The sequence below is a fragment of the Garra rufa genome, chromosome 16, assembly GCF_049309525.1.
Source record: "Garra rufa chromosome 16, GarRuf1.0, whole genome shotgun sequence".
NCBI lineage: Eukaryota > Metazoa > Chordata > Actinopteri > Cypriniformes > Cyprinidae > Garra > Garra rufa.
In genome coordinates, this window is record NC_133376.1 from 32,186,439 (window position 1) to 32,204,415 (window position 17,977).

Consider the following 17,977-nt stretch of genomic DNA (forward strand, 5'->3'; position numbering starts at 1 on the left):
TAGATCTCAATCTCATACAGTCATTGTTGGAAAGGTTTCAAATTCCAAAAAATGCTGAAAAACCAAAGAATTTGTGGGGCCTGAGGAATTTTTTCTGAAGAACATTGAGCAGTTTAACTGTTCAGGACAAAAAAGGGACTTATGAACAACTATCACTAAACCAAAAAAAAAAAAAAAAACCCGCTGTGGCTCTTTCAGGTAAAAACACAGTATTAAGAATCAAGCGTACAGTATGTAAACTTTTGAACAGGGTAATTTTTATAAATATCTTATTCAGTTCAGTACTAAATAAAAATAGCATGCATTTTGTAAGATCTGTCCTATTTTGGTAAAATAATTTTGATTTCAACTATATATGTCATCTGATATGTCTTGTGATTTCTTAAGATTAAAAAATGCAACTGAAACTGTTAAATACGAGGTGAGTCAGAGCAACTAGCTCAAATTCAACGCTCGATCTATAAACTGGACTTTAGAGAAGTGAAAAACATTTTGACTTGGCTGTTAGAAGTTACTTACAGGAATGAGAAGGATTAAGAATAAGGTGTTTTAAGTAAGCAAAATATCCAATAATGCTGTTGTGTAAAGAGATATAAGACATCTTGAAACGATCCAGATATTGCCCAGGGCTCTGTTTTCAAATTTTGCTGGACCATTTAAAGGTTAAAATACTCAGGAATTTTACACATCTGAGAACCCTCTGCATTGCATTACTTTCCAGAACTCACTCACTGAATACGTGCCAACTCGTACTTGTTCCTTTAACATCACAACATTGCAGTAGTACAACATTTCATTACTGGCTTGACAAATTAGGTCTGTTTCATGTTGCATGCATAAGCAGCACGTAAGCAGAGCATAACTGCAGGTTCACTTTGTGTTTTCGGTCTGGAAGCATTTAGGCTGCATGACAGACATATGGCTCTATACAAAAAATAATATGATGTCTGATGATCACTTAAAAGTTATTTGCATCAGGAAAGTGAAACACATTTTAATCCAAATGATAATTAATCTACACAGATAACTTAAATGTGCATTAAGCCTGGCAGACATTTTGAAGTAGTTATTTATGTTGCTTAATAAAAGCCTACTATATATGGCAAATGACAAACATGTTAATAGTGCATTTTAATTAGAATTCTGCTGAGTTCAGTACACTATGAGTGGCAAAATAATAATTTGAACTGCTATACAAAGTAGTGCCTCGGTTAAACTTGCATAATGCAAGTTTTTTTTTTCTTTTGGACTACATTTTATTTTCCAGGCTCAGACAGGACAGTAATGTTCCTTTGGAACAGCCGTTCAACAGCAGTGCATGTTGGGAGGAATACAGTAGGTAGGGGTCAGCCAAGTGCAATTTCAAGCTCATCCACTCATCCCAGAGCGGTGGGGTGGCGCGCGAGTATAGACTGTGCACAGACGTCCTTCTTTCTTTCTTTCTTTCTTTCATGATTTCTGGCTTGCTTGCTTCATGCATTTGCAGTCTTCTTCATTGATTAAACATAACATTATAGAGACATAACAATTACTAAATTTCAGCATCCATATTAATGGAATAATAATGTTCTGCTTTTGATTTGCTGTCAATGGTTTTATTGTTCATCAGTTGGAAAGTGATTCATTATTGATAAAGTTGTGATATGAAACTTTATAGTCATAGTTGTCGTCCTTTAGTCAGGCTTTAGTCAGACAGCCATAGAACTCCAGGTGGTATGCTTTGGAGACATTCATGTACCATGTTTTTAGTCATGGGTTATTTCCTCTAGTTGTCTTTTCTCTTTGACAACCTAGTTAGTCTCTTTGCAGGCCATGATGGCTGTTCATCTTGCGTTATATTGCAATTTCAAGGAGAAAATCCGGCATGATGTATATCACAATCTCCTGAGCTCCAGAACATATTGTGGAAGCTTATGGGATTCCAATCCACTTTTCCAGGGTTCATCATATTCCATGGTTTTAATATTTGGTCAAATATGACCACAATTACCACTCAGCCTAGCCAGCTGTTGTTTGTTTAATTTACCATCTTATTCAATTTTACCATACAAGTTGCATGTATTTGTGTTTGGTTTTCGACTCCACCATCCAAAGACCAATCCAGGAATTAATAAAAATGAATTCTTCATTGCTGTTGTCTTAACCTTGCAGCTTGGCAGGGATCAGTAGTCGTAGCAGAGGGACATGCAACAAGAGAACACTTCAATGAATGAGAAGGCAAGCAGCACAGTTGGAAGTGTAGCAAGTTTTTTGGCGGGTGGTCTATAGTTTTGTTTAAGAGTTTACCCTTCAGTCTGCCATCAGCTCCTTGAACATCTTGTGAATTTGTTTTACTGTTGTTTGTGTGACAGACTGGATTAATGATAATTCATCTTTAAATACCATTAGTTATGTAAAAGCTGTATAATTAGAAGCAGTAGTAGCACATTTATAAGCAGACATAGCATTACATTTTATTATATACACTACCTGTCAAAATATTTTTTGTTTAAAAAAAAAGTATCTTATGCCTGCATTTATTCATTTAACAATTTTGAAATATTTTTACTATTTAAAATAACAGTTTTATATTTGAATAAATTTTTAAAAAATAATTAATTTCTGTGATTCAAAGCAGATTTTTAGCATCATCACATGATCCTTCAGGAATCATTCTAATATTCTGATTTGCTGCTCAAAAAAAGATTTTTTTCAGGTGTTTTTGATGAATAGACAGTTTAGAAGAGCAGCATTTATCTAAAATAGAAATCTTTTGTAACATTATAAATTTCATTATCATCTTTTGATTAATTTAATTTTAGCATCCTTGCTAAATAAAAGTATAAAAAAATATTGGATGTTTCTCTTCATCAAAGAATCCTCAAAAAATGTTGTTTAACTGTTTTAAATATTGATAATAATAATAATAGTAATAATAATAATAATAATAATAATAATAATAATAATAATAATAGTAATAATAATAATAATACATGTTTCTTGAACAGCAAATCAGCATATTAGAATGATATCTGAAGGATCATGTGACACTAAAGACTGAAATAATGATGCTGAAAATTTTGATCACAGGATTAAAAATTACATTTTAAAATATATTCAAATAGAAAACAGTTATTTTAAATAGTAAAAATGTTTCAAAATGTTACTGTTTTTGCTGTAAATAAATGCAGGCTTGATGAGCAGAAGAGACTTTAAAAGAGACTTTTAAACCTATATGTGCTCATTTCAAGCATCTTGTATCAATCTGCTATGTCTTTCTTCTCATGTAATGACAACAACAATAATGTTAAGTCAAATCAATATTTCCATTTCTATTATTCCTGTATGTATTTTTTTTGTTTGTATGTTTTTTTTTTTACTTTTTTTAGCCATAATTAGTGGTATAATGTGCAGACCTGACTGCCCAGTTTGGGTTTATTTAGGCAACAATAACCAGATGATTGACTGTATATTACCAGACATAATACGCGATTTATGACATAAAGTATACTATATAGATAATTTAATGAGGGAAAATGTGCAGTCACAGTATCTCTCATTATATGTCAGCTTATATAAACAAACATTCACATTAAATTTCTCTCTTGCGAAATTCCAGTATTTAGAGAGTTTTACACATCCCAGAAGGGTACTTTGTCTTCTTCCGAAAAATACAGGAAAGAAATGATTGTGCAAGGGTCGCGTGCAACGATTGCCTGACGTTTTGTTTCTACACCCGTGGACGTGCTTCTTATTGTTTTACGGTATTTTTATTTATTAAGAAGCCTTCGTTGCTTGTAAAGCAATGGATACACAATGGATACTGTAGCAAGGTTAAATGATTAATAAATTTCTATTGTTGTGTAAGCCCAAAAAAGATTCCCCCTGCCCCATCCTCAGAGACTACTTTACCGGCACTGTGCATCACATGGGTGGACGGGAAGCACAGGCAGTCTTGTACCAGCCACAGAGTAGGGAATTCCGCATATTATGACCAACGCTTACTGGGCAGCAACAGGATTTCCTCTCTACAAAAGACAGTACACAAGTAAATTGAATGACATCTGTAAAAAAAAATCTAACTCAAGCATCATCTGACCTCATAAGTTCCAGCTTTTTAACATTCACCCATGACACATTATGTTTGCTGAACAGTTTTTGGTCAAAATGTTTCACAGCAGTGCTGATATCATTTGTAGTTTGCTAGAATTCTGCTTTCCATGAAAAAAACCCACACTTCATCTCATTCAACATTTAAACCTATGATCTTTTGTGAAGGTTCATCTTCTCTGCTCTTCTGTTAATTAGGACGCCATAATTGACTGATAGCATGATTGTAGAAGGTCAGCAGGAGCACAGCCTTTGACAGTGACATGTCTTTTACATGTTCCCACGAGAGGCACGTAGGCTAATCATGCTGAAAATGACAACCCACGCAGCATCAGCGCTGTGTTTTTCCCATTCATCCATGGATGTCTTTTATTTTTAATAGGCTTTAATGGAAACCAGGTCCCAGGCCCCTTAAAGCACCACAACAAGCCTCATTTTTGGCATTTTTCAGTCTCTGTGCTGGAGGAATGCAGTACACAGCTGGCGGAGAGGGGGGCGAAGTGCCGCACTGAGGTCAGCGCTGCAGACATCAGGGGCAGGTGGGGGTCTGTGTGCTGTGGGAATACGTGGGTGTACCGGGACAGAGACAAGGAGGTTTTTATGAGAAAGTACTCTTCTTAAGTGGGCTGCTGGGGGCCCCTGCTGAACAGGGCAGCTGTGAAGACAGCGAGAGTTGTTGGGTTTTATAGGATGTGATTCAGCGCTCGTGTTTGCGATCAGGCGTACATCTGTGAATGAGGGTTACAGCAAAAATAAGAATATGTGGATGTCAGCAGGAATCAATAATTTGGTATCAGGCCAAAGCTGTCTGTGTGGAAACACATTTGAGAGCAGTCAAATCCTGTTACTCATCTCGCAGTAACTTTAAATGTACAGTGTGAGCAGCATCTTCTTGTAACTCTGATGTAATAGATTAAGATGTACAGTGCTTCTAAAACATCTCGATGTCTCATAAAACATGTGGACCAAATGTACAACATATGAGCTTTAGGAAATTTCAAGATGAATTGTGTTTGTCTGAGAGGGGAGGTTTGATTCACGATTAAAGACATCAACGTCACAACAAAGACATTTTGAATGTGTGTTTTGTTTTATGTGTAAATGTTAATCTATAAATCAAATAAGAGAATCACCGTAGGGGAGGGTATTTTTTGACTAGGGCAGCTGTGGTTATGTCTGGTTATGTCTCCTCTGGTCAGAGGGTAGTATCAAGCTGATAGAGGTGTGTACTTTGCGTGAAAAGCTCCGGTTACATCCGCTCCCCTTAACTAACCTTGGACTGTGAAACAACAATGATGTTGAAGCATACTGAGAGGAAGTTCATATTAAGTGGCAGTGTTGGTGTGGTAAGTTCATTCTGTGAATGCAGCTGTGTTTTTGAGTCATGTTTTTTCAATTGGTAAGATATAACTATGAGTAATAGAACTTAAATGTCAGTATTTATTAGTACGAGTGAAAGTAATGTGTAGATGAGATGAAAATGAACACTGTAATGCCATTATTGTTCTGATAATGATCCGTTTTATCTGCTTGTTTTTTTTTTTTGGATACAGACGCCATATTACAGAACTTTTCGATCTTAAATCTTAAGTTTACATCTCACTGTTCTAAATGTGACCCTGGACCACAAAACCAGTCTTAAGTAGCATGGGTATATTTGTAGCAATAGCCAAAAATACATTGTATGGGTCAAAATGATCACTTTTTCTTGTATGCATAAAATAATTAGGATATTAAGTAAAGATCATGTTCCATGAAGATACTTTGTAAATGTCCTACCATAAATATATCAAAATGTAATTTTTGATTAGTAATATGCATTGCTAAAATCTTCATCTGGACAACTTTAAAGGCGATTTTCTCAATATGACTGTTTTGCACTCTCAGATTACAGATTTTGAATAGTTGTATCTTGGCCAAATATTGTCCTATCCAAACAAACCATACATCATAAATTATAATTTAAAAAATTAACCCTTATGACTGGTTTTGTGGTCCAGGGTCACAAATAAGGTTTTAACTCAAATAGTTACCAAAACTATTATGGGTTGTTCATGCATCTTTGAAAAAGTCTCCAAATGCATAGAAAAACAATAAAAAAGTGAACCTGTCCACCCAAAAGATGTTTTTGCATTCCACTGAACTACTTTTTCTTTTATCAGCACCACGTCTCACTGCTTTATTAGTGTTGCATACATGAGTGTTGTACTAAACTCACACTAGTAGTCCAGCATAAACCAGCTTGGACCAGAATGAAACTTCGTGCTGATCTACGATTGTATTTTTCACAAGGGAGATTCTCAGAAGGCTGCTCTTATAACAAAAAAATCAAAATAAAACCTGCCTGGCAACAATTACAATGCCACAACAGAAAGCGCTCAGGGAGTAGGTTCAAAAGAAGGAAATCGCTTATGAGATGAATGTCACCCGTCCTGGGCAGTAGAGGGAATGATACCGCTTCCTGTCCCGAGCATACTCACGGCTCCTATCATCAGCTTTACCTGGCCCCAGACCAGCAGTGAACCTTCACTGTAATAATAGCACATAGAAGAGATCTCAAGAGATCCGAGTTAAATGAAGCTCTTCATCTGAGTATAAAAAGGTGGCATTATGAAGAGGGCAGAAAATAGGGACTGACTGATGTGAAGGATGTGTTTAAGGACATCTGATTCATCTGGGTCTGCCTTGTTCTTTTACACACACGTGCTGACAGAGGAGACCCCTCCGTGGGGGGCACAGCTGTATCTCTGGCCTCCCTAGAATGTATACACATGCTCGAACGCACTGTTTCCACATCTCTGCCAGCTTAAACCTGTTTAGCACAAAGTAGACTGCACCGAGCTGGATTCTGGAGCTCCACATGGGAGCGGAAAGGCTATTGCTTAACATTCTGAATCAGAGTCTCCAAATCACACTGGAATGCTTTTTGTTGCATCTTGTACTTTCTTAGAGTCTTCCATTAGGGGTTTGCTTAACCACAATTTAGTCTGGTGCTTTTATACCAGTTCACCAGAAAGAACTGTAATGCACATCTTGTAGCTTGAACAAAAGGTCTGTCATCATTTACTGGGAAACTTGTTGCAGTGTTACCCTGGACCACAAAACCAGTCCTAAGTAGCAAGGGTATATTTGTAGCAATAGCAGACAATACATTGTATGGGCCAAAAATTATTAGGATATTAAGTAAAGATGATGTTCCATTAAGATATTTAGTAAGTTTCCTACCGTAAATATATCAAAACGTATTTTTTTATTAGTAATATGCATTGCTAAGAACTTAATTTAGACAACTTTAAAGGCGATTTTCTCAAAAAAAAAATTTTTTTGCACCCTCAGATTGCAGATATTTTAAATAGTTGTATGTCAGGCAATATTGTCCTATTCTAACATACATCAATAGACAGCTTATTTATTCAGCTTTCAGATGATGTATATATCTCAGTTTTCAAAAAAATGTCCCTTATGACTGTTTTTGTGGCCCAGGGCCATTATATTTTATCACACTGTGGCTTTTGTGGCATGTATTTGTGAGTGTGTCACTGATTGTGTGTTGTGCTATATTGTATTTTATGTAGGGTTGGTAGAAGGATCTCGCTCGCCTGATCCACAGCTGTTTCCTGCCGAAGACACACACCTTCGGGATGTTGGTGGCACACTCACACTCATCTGCAGGTACTGTGTTCATCTGCTGTCCCATCTCACACAAACACAGACAGAATCTTCTAAAATCTAAAAATGTTAAATTTATTCATTTTATACCAGTAAGCAATCCAGTATTCAAAATTTAAATTAAAATGATTTAAAATAGCCCTTTTGTTTCACAGAAAGAAGAAAGTCATAGAGGTTTGGAACAACATGAGGATAAATAACATAGTAAATGACTTTTTATTTTGTTATTTAGGGGTAAATTTTCTCTTTAATGTTATATAATAACTTGGGTGGCAAATGGTGTGTATCCGAGCACACTGGTTTCACACCATAACTCATTAAAACTAAACTCGTTTGCTTTTGCTTTAACATGGGATGATAGGCTCTCAGAGCGCAGTATAGTCCCAAAATAGCTTTGTCATCCAAATGTAGCGGAAAGAGAAGAGTACAGGGGCTTCTGAAGCATACACATTTGGACTCTAACGGTGCGTTCACACTGGCGTTTTCAATTGGGAAAATTGGAACATAAATAGGGTGTGAACATTGTTTTTCAGAGGTGTGCTCAGCCCTAAATTAGACACTCCCCAAAGCAGTGGCGTTGTAGCGTTGCTAGCGGCACTGAGCGTGGATTTGACGCTGTAGTGTGAATGCACCGTAACGGTGCGTTCACACTACAGCGTTAAAGGTCCACTGAAGTGCCTTGAAACACGCAGCGTTCTTCTATGTGGTGACGTTCTTTTAACTGAAACAAAAACATATCGCTAAGCCCCGCCCACTAATTTTGAACAGCCAATAGCGTTCCATTTATATCTGCTCGGAGCAGAGCCGTTGAGCTCGGTAAAGCCGCATTTGTAAGCTTATGACAGCCACAGACTAATAAATTACCCCACAGATTCAATATGAAACTCTTGCTAAAACGAAATAGTGATAATAATCATGCTGAGGCTGTGTAGTTTAACACATGCCGAGTCCGACCGCGCATATGAGCGCATATGATCTGCTCCGCGTCTCTGTGTAGGGGGCGGGACACTACGGACTCTAGAGAGCATTTTATTGGACAGAACGTTTGATCTGAAACTGAAGTGCGCGGTGATATCATCAAAATCCTTGATTCATATTGGCGGAAGTGACGAGAGTGTAAGTTTTGAATGCCCATATCTTGTAAAAGCGAATTTTGTCACTGCTTTGAAACACACTAGCTTATAGATAATCTTAAAACTAATATATTCATACTAAAAGCCAAAAAACTTTAATTTTGATTTCAGGGGGACTTTAAATATGCGCTCAGTGCCGCTGGCAACGCTACAACGCCACTGCTTTGGGGTGTGTCAAATTTAGGGCAGAGCACACCTCTGAAAAACAATGTTCACACCCTATTTACGTTCCATTGTCTTCTTTTAACGGCGGTTCGCAAACTAAACTGTAGCATATACTAACAACATGCAAAGTACATTTACTTTTGCGTGACTTTTTCAATAATATGTGATTTCAGCTCAGTAATCCACCAGTTTCGGAAACACGCGTCATAATCCTGCCTTGCCTACTTCTCACAGCGATTGGTTGTCGCCCGGCGTTTTGCGCTCGAGATTTGCATAAAGTTGAGGAATGCCCAACCTTTTGACGCTCTCAGCTGCTCTCAACGCTTTCTCCACGCCGCTTCCAATCCCAAAATGCACCACGCGACCGTTTACGCTCAACTTCCATATGAATGAATTGAAAACGCTCGCTTCGCCCCGCTCGCTACGTGCCAGTGTGAACACACCGTCACGGTGCGTTCACACTACAGCGTCAAATCCGCGCTCAGTGCCGCTGGCAACGCTACAACGCCACTGCTTTGGGGAGTGTCAAATTTAGGGCAGAGCACGCCTCTGAAAAACAAATGTTCACACCCTATTTACGTTCCATTGTCTTCTTTTAACGGCGGTTCGCAAACTAAACTGTAGCGTATACTAACAACATGCAAAGTACATTTACTTTTGCGTGACTTTTTCAATAATATGTGATTTCAGCTCAGTAATCCACCAGTTTCGGAAACACGCGTCATAGTCTTTCCTTGCCAACTTCTCACACCGATTGGTTGTTGCCGGCGTTTTGCGCTCGAAATTTGCATAAAGTTGAGGAATGCCCAATCTTTTGACGCTGTCAGCTGCTCTCAACGCTTTCTCCGCGCCGCTTCCAATCCCAAAATGCACCACGCGACCGTTTACGCTCAACTTCCACATGAATGAATTGAAAACGCTCGCTTCGCCCCGCTCGCTACGTGCCAGTGTGAACGCACCGTAAGGCCGCGATCACACCGAACGCGTTTTAGCAGTTGGAGGCGCCTCTTTTGAATGGTTTTCTGTTGGCAGTGAGCGTTCTGCGCGCCGCTTATGCGCACCGGGCGCCTCGCGTTTTCGCCGCCTGCTGCGCCTCGCGTTTTTGCAGAAGCGCTCTGAGCGCCTGAAGTTGAAAAAAAAGGTGCGTTCGAGATGCACTACACCAGCCTGCCGCCGGCTGGCGAGAGCAGCCGCTTGCAGTCGGGGGAGGAGTAAAGAGACAGCAGTCAAGTCGGACACTTATAGAGGATGAAACTGTATTCCAGACATACACAAAAAAGGAATAAAGAAAAAGAAGAAATGAAACTACATAAGATAAATAAAAAAAATATAAAAAAAAGTTACCCTGTCGTTTATTCTATACAATCGTTTTGCTTTTTTTGTTGATCATATCAAGTATGTGAGTAACTTTACTGTAATGCAATATGACGTTTATTATTTGCATCTTGGTTTTGTAGTTAGCTATAGGACATTTATCAAATATAAGCAGTTTATTCAGTGTAGTGAAGCCTCTCACAGCATCCATAAAAAAAAAACGGCCTCTGGTTGACCTTTTTTTTTCTTCCAAACTTTACACTTATACAATAAGAATATATACCATATCGCCTAATCTTCATTTTCATCATTAATGTTTTGTTTGAATATTAGATATGCGATATAAAGATTGATTCCATACAGGAACTTTTTTAAGAAAAAACACGCAGCACATGTCGTTCTTGTCGTCACATAATCTGACCAATGAGAATAAAGTGTGTCGTCATCAAGGCTTTCGCAGCCGATTTTAAGCAGCTGCAGCGCCTGACCTCTGCGGCTGCTCTCGTTTTGCTCTCACGGTACTTTGATGGAACACGTGATTGAAAGGCGGCTGCAGCGCCGATCAAAGTCGGACAAATGATCTTACCAGAATGCATTGTTTTGAAAGGCGGCAGCCGATTTCTGTCGGCGCCGCATGAAGTCAAACGCACCTAAAATCAACTCTGAGCGGAAAAACGCCCAACGTCATTCGCGTTCTTTTCCATTGTCCAATCGAATGAATGGAGAGGCGGGCCTTCTGTTGTGGTGATGAAAGTTTACCGTTGCTTAAAAAGTCCGGAGACTGCAAGAAATAGAGGAGAAACCTTTGGTGTCTGTCGTGGGTAACCCGGAGCTGTATTATTTAGGGTTTCTGCTAATATGACAGTTTACTTAACAGCAAAAAAACTAAGATTTTAGAGCGCTCGCGCTATAATCCTTTGATTTGACTGACAGGACAGCTGTTTTGGTCGTTGCTTAGCAACATAAAAAAAAACGCAGCACACTGCTCTTTTATTAAAAGTCACCAAACAAGGCAGTGCTGTGCGCCTCGCGTTTTTAGAACGAAAAGACGCGTTCGGTGTGATCAGGTCCTAAGAGAGCATCGCATGCTATTGCAGTCATGCAAGGAATGCTGACCCAGAAGAAGCTTGACTAATGTAACGCTTCCCTAGAAGGCCGTGTGAGCCAGTAGCTGATACTGTCTTTGGCTCTGGACAGAGATTTGAGACCAAAGTTGCATGACCCATCAGCCTAGAGGCAGCAGCAGTATGTGAGATATGTCTGATTCTCCATGGGGTCCTTTAAAAGTGCCCTTTTACAAACAAACATGATTTTGAAGCATTAAATACATTAAATACCTGTTCCCGTGTGAAAGTGGGACAGTAACAAACTGAGAATATGGATGAGAATGATCTCAGAGTAAAAACTCACTTTCAGTAATTCAAAAAGAGCTCTTGAAACTTTTAAAGGAGACCTATTATGTCTCCAGAATGTGTCTATGAAGTGTCAGCTCAGAATAGATCATGTATTATATAATTTTGAAAATGCCTTTTTTGAGTGGAAGCAGAAACACTGTTTTCATGCATGACTCTTTAAATGCAAATGAGCTGCTGCTCCCCGCCTCTTTGCCAGAATAGGGCTGTGCTTTTACAGCTTGTACCTCAGATACTCGGCTAAAAACATCTGTTTGGTTTTAAATATCATGTCTATCATACTGAAACCACGCGGTTTAAACCATATTAGTTTAAACGTATGATATAGTTCTCTTTCATGTCTTATTGCGCTTAAACTGTCAAATACGCATGCGTTTATGTTAAAAACACACGAGTTACAAAAACAGTCGGTTATGTCTGTGAAAGTAAACAGCTGGGAAAGAAATCCCATGTTTAAATTAGATCTGTGTGGCAGCAGCGTAATATATAGTATATAAATCAATGAATCCACTGCTCTCTTGTCTCTTCTGAGACTGGGACTCTAAATAGTGTTCTGTGCTCATCTGTGCGGTCAACAGTTAGCATGCTTTGCTCAAACTTTCGTCATGGTGTTAGAACTGTTACACCATTATTATTCATAAAAACACAATGGCGCCACCGTGGGTGGAAGCGTGCAGATTAAGGGGCGGTAATATTATAATAATATCCCCTTCTTATGTCACAGGGGGAGTGAAATCTGAAATCTTTTCACAATCTTGCAGACTTACCAAAAAAATGTACTGGATTGTTCTTTTCCATGTTTTCTGGGTAATACCCGAATATAGCACTTAAACATGGAAAAAGTCACACTTTTAAAACAAATGTGATCAGAAACCACAGGAGCATCAGTCAATGAAGGATTGGTTTAAAACTGGGCTTTCTAAACCCTCCTTATGCATAATCCTCAAGTTATGCTCAGGATGCCAATCTAAAACATCTGCTGTTGATTTACTTCAGTTACCTTTAGGATTATGTCAGAATAAACTAAAAGAGGCTGCAGAATGTGTTTGTATGTGTTTTGTGGTATAACTTTCCTGATTCCTGATTCCTGATTAATTATTCTGGCATAAGCCTACTTTCCTATGAATTTGCTCTTATTGTTGCTGATGTTTTGTTTATATGGTGTGACTTACATTAGTGGATCAAGTTCCCTGCGCTGGAGGCTGGCTAACAGAAATGTGTCATCGGTACGGATTGAGTCGTGTGAGGAGAGAATGCACAAGCACTGCAGCAAGCTGGTCATACACAACTTGGTGCACACCGACACTGGCTTCTACACATGCCACCAAAAGTCTAGCGATCATGGGGTATCCACATATGTTTTTGTTAAAGGTAAGATAATAAGAATACTTACTAATGTTTTTAGCATAGATCCAGAGATTGTAAAAAATTGGTTTAGTAACAGTTGCCCTCTGCAATTTCTTTCAATTAATTCCCAGAAGAAATTTTGAGGACCTGGAAAAACTCCAAGCCATTTGAAAAACTTGAGATTTAAAAAAAAAAAATGAAGTAGCAAGAAACTTCAACTTATTGTAGATCTCACTGAAACTACAACAAAGCCATAAACCTGTGAGCCGGGCAATGGAGTTAGTAACTATTCAGCAATGACTGCACTCACTTACAGTATAAGTTTTGAATCACTGACAACTGGCCGTATATGCAAGACAGAACTTAGCTTTCTGTCATAAGACTAGGAAATAAAAAAAACAGTGACAAAAAAGGAAGGATTTTTTTATTAAGCTAGATGTCTTTAGAGATGGAAACAGAGTTTGATTGTTCTGGAAGCCTGGTCTTTGATAATTTCCTGTTTGGGCTTCTGCTTAGAGTCTTCCTGTGCCTCCCGACAGCTAAGCTGTTAACATTTTAAGCAAGAATTTTGAATGTCCTACAAAAAAGGTTGTAATAATAAATTGAACTGCAACAATATTTCACAGTATTGCTGTGTTTGGTTTTTAATCAAATACGTTTAGCCTTGGTGAGCATAAAAAAAACCTTGTTTAAAAAAAAAAATCGTATCGACCCTAAACTTCTAACAGTAGTGCATGTCCCAGAAGAGCTGATCTGCAGTGATTACTTTAGCTGTGAAAATGACAACAAAGCTCACCAAGTCTCTGGCTCACCAACTGTTTTGTTTAGCAGATCGCTTCTACTGCGGCCTGCTGAATATATAGCCAGTTTAGTACCTGATAGTCCCCTGGTTCATCTCACTATGTGATTACACTGTTTATGCGAGATAAGTTTGTTTAAAAAATATATTTTATTACATGAACACTGTCAGCACACAAAAGGTCTTGTTTGTTTAATCACGCCAATCTAACAGCATAGCTGTACAGTAACATCCCATCCTGCCAAGCTGTTTCTGCTTCTTTATCCAGCAGCCTGTGTGGCAGTTTGCTGTTTAAAGAGAAAAATGATCAGACTTTATCTGGGATATTTAATTGCACCTCTAGGCTGGATGTCTAGGTATTGCCTGAAGTTTAAGAATTCATTAATAAAAGATTAAACACTTTTAAAAAATGCCATTAATTATGGTGTTTGTGATCAGAAAATTTGCTTTATTATTTTGTGCTTACTGTATTATTTTATTCGTTTAAAATCACAGATCACAATAATCCATTTGTGGAGGAACACATTAACGCAGAACCGCTTTATGCATATCGGGAGGATCCTTTTTTAGTGGTCCCATGCAGAACAACGTCCCCGAATCAACATGTTACCCTTGAGACGGTGAGTATTTATTAATGTTTTATGTTTTTGCATCCACTGAATGTAAAAATATTCACATATTTATAAAAAGAGGATGTGTTTTGTATGATCTGACACTGAAGAATGCCTTGGACCATGGGTGTCTCAGAGTTTCTCACACCCATCAAAGCTGGGCATGTGTATACAGATAGAGACAGTGTGCCATAGGCTCAGGGAAGCTCAAGGAGGTCTAAGGAGTCACTCTGTCTGCTTCCTGTAAGAACAGGAAAGTAGTGTTTTGCTGTTGTTTTTCACTCAAAATAGAAACTCAGGCTATAAATAAAACACATTTTTACTCATCATGTCCATGAAGACTATAGATTGGGGGGGGGGGGGGGGGATGTCTCAGCTCACCAAAAAAACAATGTTCTTGATAGGGCTGGGCAATATATCGAACGATATTGTGAGGCGCGTTTAGTCAATGAAGCCGGTGCTTTGATTAGTAGTAAATCTCCATCACGTGCGTTCCGCTCAGGTTCCGCTGGAGCGGCAATTGATACAAAGAGACGTAAATCTCTGACAAGCTACGCCATATCGAGCTAAATATCGAATGCGATATGGAGATGGAGATTTACTACTAATCAAAGCACCGGCTTCATTGACTAAACGCACCTCACAATATCGTTCGATATATTGTCCAGCCCTAGTTCTTGAATAGTTCATTTCTTTTAATGTAATTTAATTTTTTTTATATTATGTATACTAGCAAGCAGCTTCTTAGAAAATCTGTGAAAGCAGTAGATTCTAGTGTCTTTATCGGTAGTGTTTTTTCCACAGTGGCCATGTAGTAGGTCTATGGCAATTTCTCTCAGTTCTTTGCTATGGACAAACACTTCTAAGCCAGATGGCAGAGATAGTTATGTGACCTTCCTGCCATTGGAAGATCTGTGGCATTCGTCCTTCCTGTTTCCTTCCTTCCCTTCTTTCCTAGCTGGGCACTTGGACTCCGAACAAACAAAAGAACTCAACCATGATCCTTCACAGACAAGCTTAGCCCCTGTTTTCCTCATTACTGGATGGGCTACTAATCGTAAAAGCTTCACACAACTTGTTTCCTTCTTCGCTGAAAGAACTGTCACTTATATTTGAAGAAAACTTGTTAAATAAATTCTCTCCTCTTGCTCTTCAGATGGGAAATTCTATGGCAGATCATGTAAAAAGTAGGATGAAGTGGGATCCAAAGAGAGGTTTCAAGTTTCCCTTGCAACCTTATGACAGCTACCAACTGATTACATGTACGACCAGTGTGGATGACAAACAATTTTCAACCCACTACATGCTCCTAAGGCTAGGTGAGTCATTTTAATTAAAGAGAAAAATCCCTGTTACGCAATTGGCTTTTGAAATCTGTCGTTGAAAATTACAAAAGCTTTTTTAATGACATAACCTGGATTCACATTGGTACCTCCTGTTCTCTGTGCCTAGCGGTGGAGCTGAGTAACATTGTCATTGAACCAGAGCGACCAAAAGTACTGGTTGGGGACACCCTAGTCCTCAACTGCTCTGCAGAGACCTCTTACAATGGCAGAATTGAATTTGAGTGGCAGTTCCAGAAGGCTCGGGTAAGTTATCTGGAGATGATGAGGTGCTAAAGATGCTGGAGTTTTACCTAAAGCCATTTAGTATTAGATTAATGCTGTACACATTCAGATCATCTACCTGAGTTTAACTGGCATTATGTAAGACTCTGCCTAAACTGCCTATCTGTGCTTTTAGATCAATCGCACTCACACAATTAAATCGACAAGGGTCAAACATGGTGAAACCTTTGTCATGAGTAACGCATTAAGCTTTCCTAATGTGACAATGGAGGACAAGGGCTCATATGTGTGCCATGCATTACTCGAAGACAAAAGGCTTCATCTAACAACTAAAGTCGCTGTATTCGGTGAGGATGTGATATTGTGCCACAAACTTATTACACTTGTGCTTTTGTAGAAGTTTAATACATCTAATGGATTTTTTTGGTCTATTTGTCTCTACAGAGCATCCGTTCTTCAATGTGACCCATAATAAACGAAAATTCATCTCTACTATAGAGGGTAGAAAGGTGCAGTTTGAGCCACGGGTTAATGCCTTGCCCGCACCAGACAGAGTGTTGTGGTAAATGCATGCTTTTCCATGAGAGGAATTAAATTTGTAGTAACCAACTAAAAGTATTCCACTATTGATGAATGCATTGTATGATTATTGTATTGGTGGTTTCTTATATTTAATTAATTTTACAGGTACAAAGACGGAGTTGCCATTTCAGAAAATTCCACATGTTATGAGACAGCCGGCTACAACCTCACCATAAAACAAGTGAGGCAGAAGGATGCTGGGATCTTCACTATCGCCCTGTCAAACCAGGAGAAGGGTCTCTACAGAAACCTCAGCTACAGGCTGGAAGTCAGAGGTAATGCAGAAAGCCTGTATACGACCATCTGAGGTTTTTCTCTGCCTCAAGCAATACTAGACCAGTTAGTGCTGCCACAACTAAACATAAAACACTTTAAATAGCTAAAAGCACAAAATCAAATAGTTTTAGTTGCATTTTGATTAGAGTTGAGGTCAAAAGTTTACATACACCTTACAGAAAAAGGTTTACACTCCTGGCTCTTAATGCATTGTTTTTCCTTCTGGGGCATCAGTGAGCATTTGAACCTTCTGTTATAGTTGCATATGAGTCCCTCAGTTGTCCTCAGTGTAAAAAGATGGATCTCAAAATCATACAGTCATTGTTGGAAAGGGTTCAAATACCCGAAAATGCTGAAAAAACAATAACATTATGGGACCTGAAGGATTTTTCTGAAGAACAGTGGGAACAACTGTTCAAGACAAACAAGGGATTCATGAACAACTACGAAGTGTATGTACATTTTTGAACAGGGTCATTTTTATACATTCAACTATTTTCTCTTGTGGACTATGTAAACACTTTTATGTGAAATATATTATTCAGGTCAGTACTACATAAAAGGTAAAATAATTAACATTTTACAGATTCTGCAAGATCTGTAAATGTACACAATAATGATGATTTCCTCTGGCCTAATATAAAATATTTATTTAAATGCTTCTCTGTCCTCAACCTGACATCATTACAGAACCAAAAGAAAACCCAATTTAAAAAACAAAGGAAACAGAATTAAGAGATTTCTGGATGCAATTGTTTTTGGGCATCTTTCATCAAGTGCTAAAATCCACCTGATGCCAAATCTTCAAACATGCAGTTTTTCTCCGTCATGAGCACAGATGCACTTTAATCTATAAAGGCAATATTGCTCCCAATTTTCTCTGTATTAAAGTTCATAGAAGCCTGAATATATTACTCTTCCATATAGGAGTTATGAGGTGAAAGTTTTTCAGTGTTAGCCAATGATTTGTATTTTTTCTTCTCCAACTGACCATTTAAATGACTGATGATCT

The 17,977-nt window shown here is 38.4% G+C and overlaps 1 protein-coding gene across 1 annotated transcript in view; it reads left to right on the forward strand.

The window, feature by feature from the left end:
• The window catches only part of kdrl (kinase insert domain receptor like), a 54,237-nt gene that overhangs the window by 2,628 nt on the left and 33,632 nt on the right, over nucleotides 1-17,977 (forward strand). The window contains exons 2-9 of the mRNA XM_073820387.1: nucleotides 7,665-7,761; nucleotides 12,960-13,153; nucleotides 14,424-14,548; nucleotides 15,696-15,858; nucleotides 15,992-16,128; nucleotides 16,283-16,454; nucleotides 16,552-16,669; nucleotides 16,795-16,964. Of these exons, the coding sequence (XP_073676488.1) occupies nucleotides 7,665-7,761; nucleotides 12,960-13,153; nucleotides 14,424-14,548; nucleotides 15,696-15,858; nucleotides 15,992-16,128; nucleotides 16,283-16,454; nucleotides 16,552-16,669; nucleotides 16,795-16,964 (1,176 nt within the window). The remainder of the gene's footprint in view (nucleotides 1-7,664; nucleotides 7,762-12,959; nucleotides 13,154-14,423; nucleotides 14,549-15,695; nucleotides 15,859-15,991; nucleotides 16,129-16,282; nucleotides 16,455-16,551; nucleotides 16,670-16,794; nucleotides 16,965-17,977) is intronic.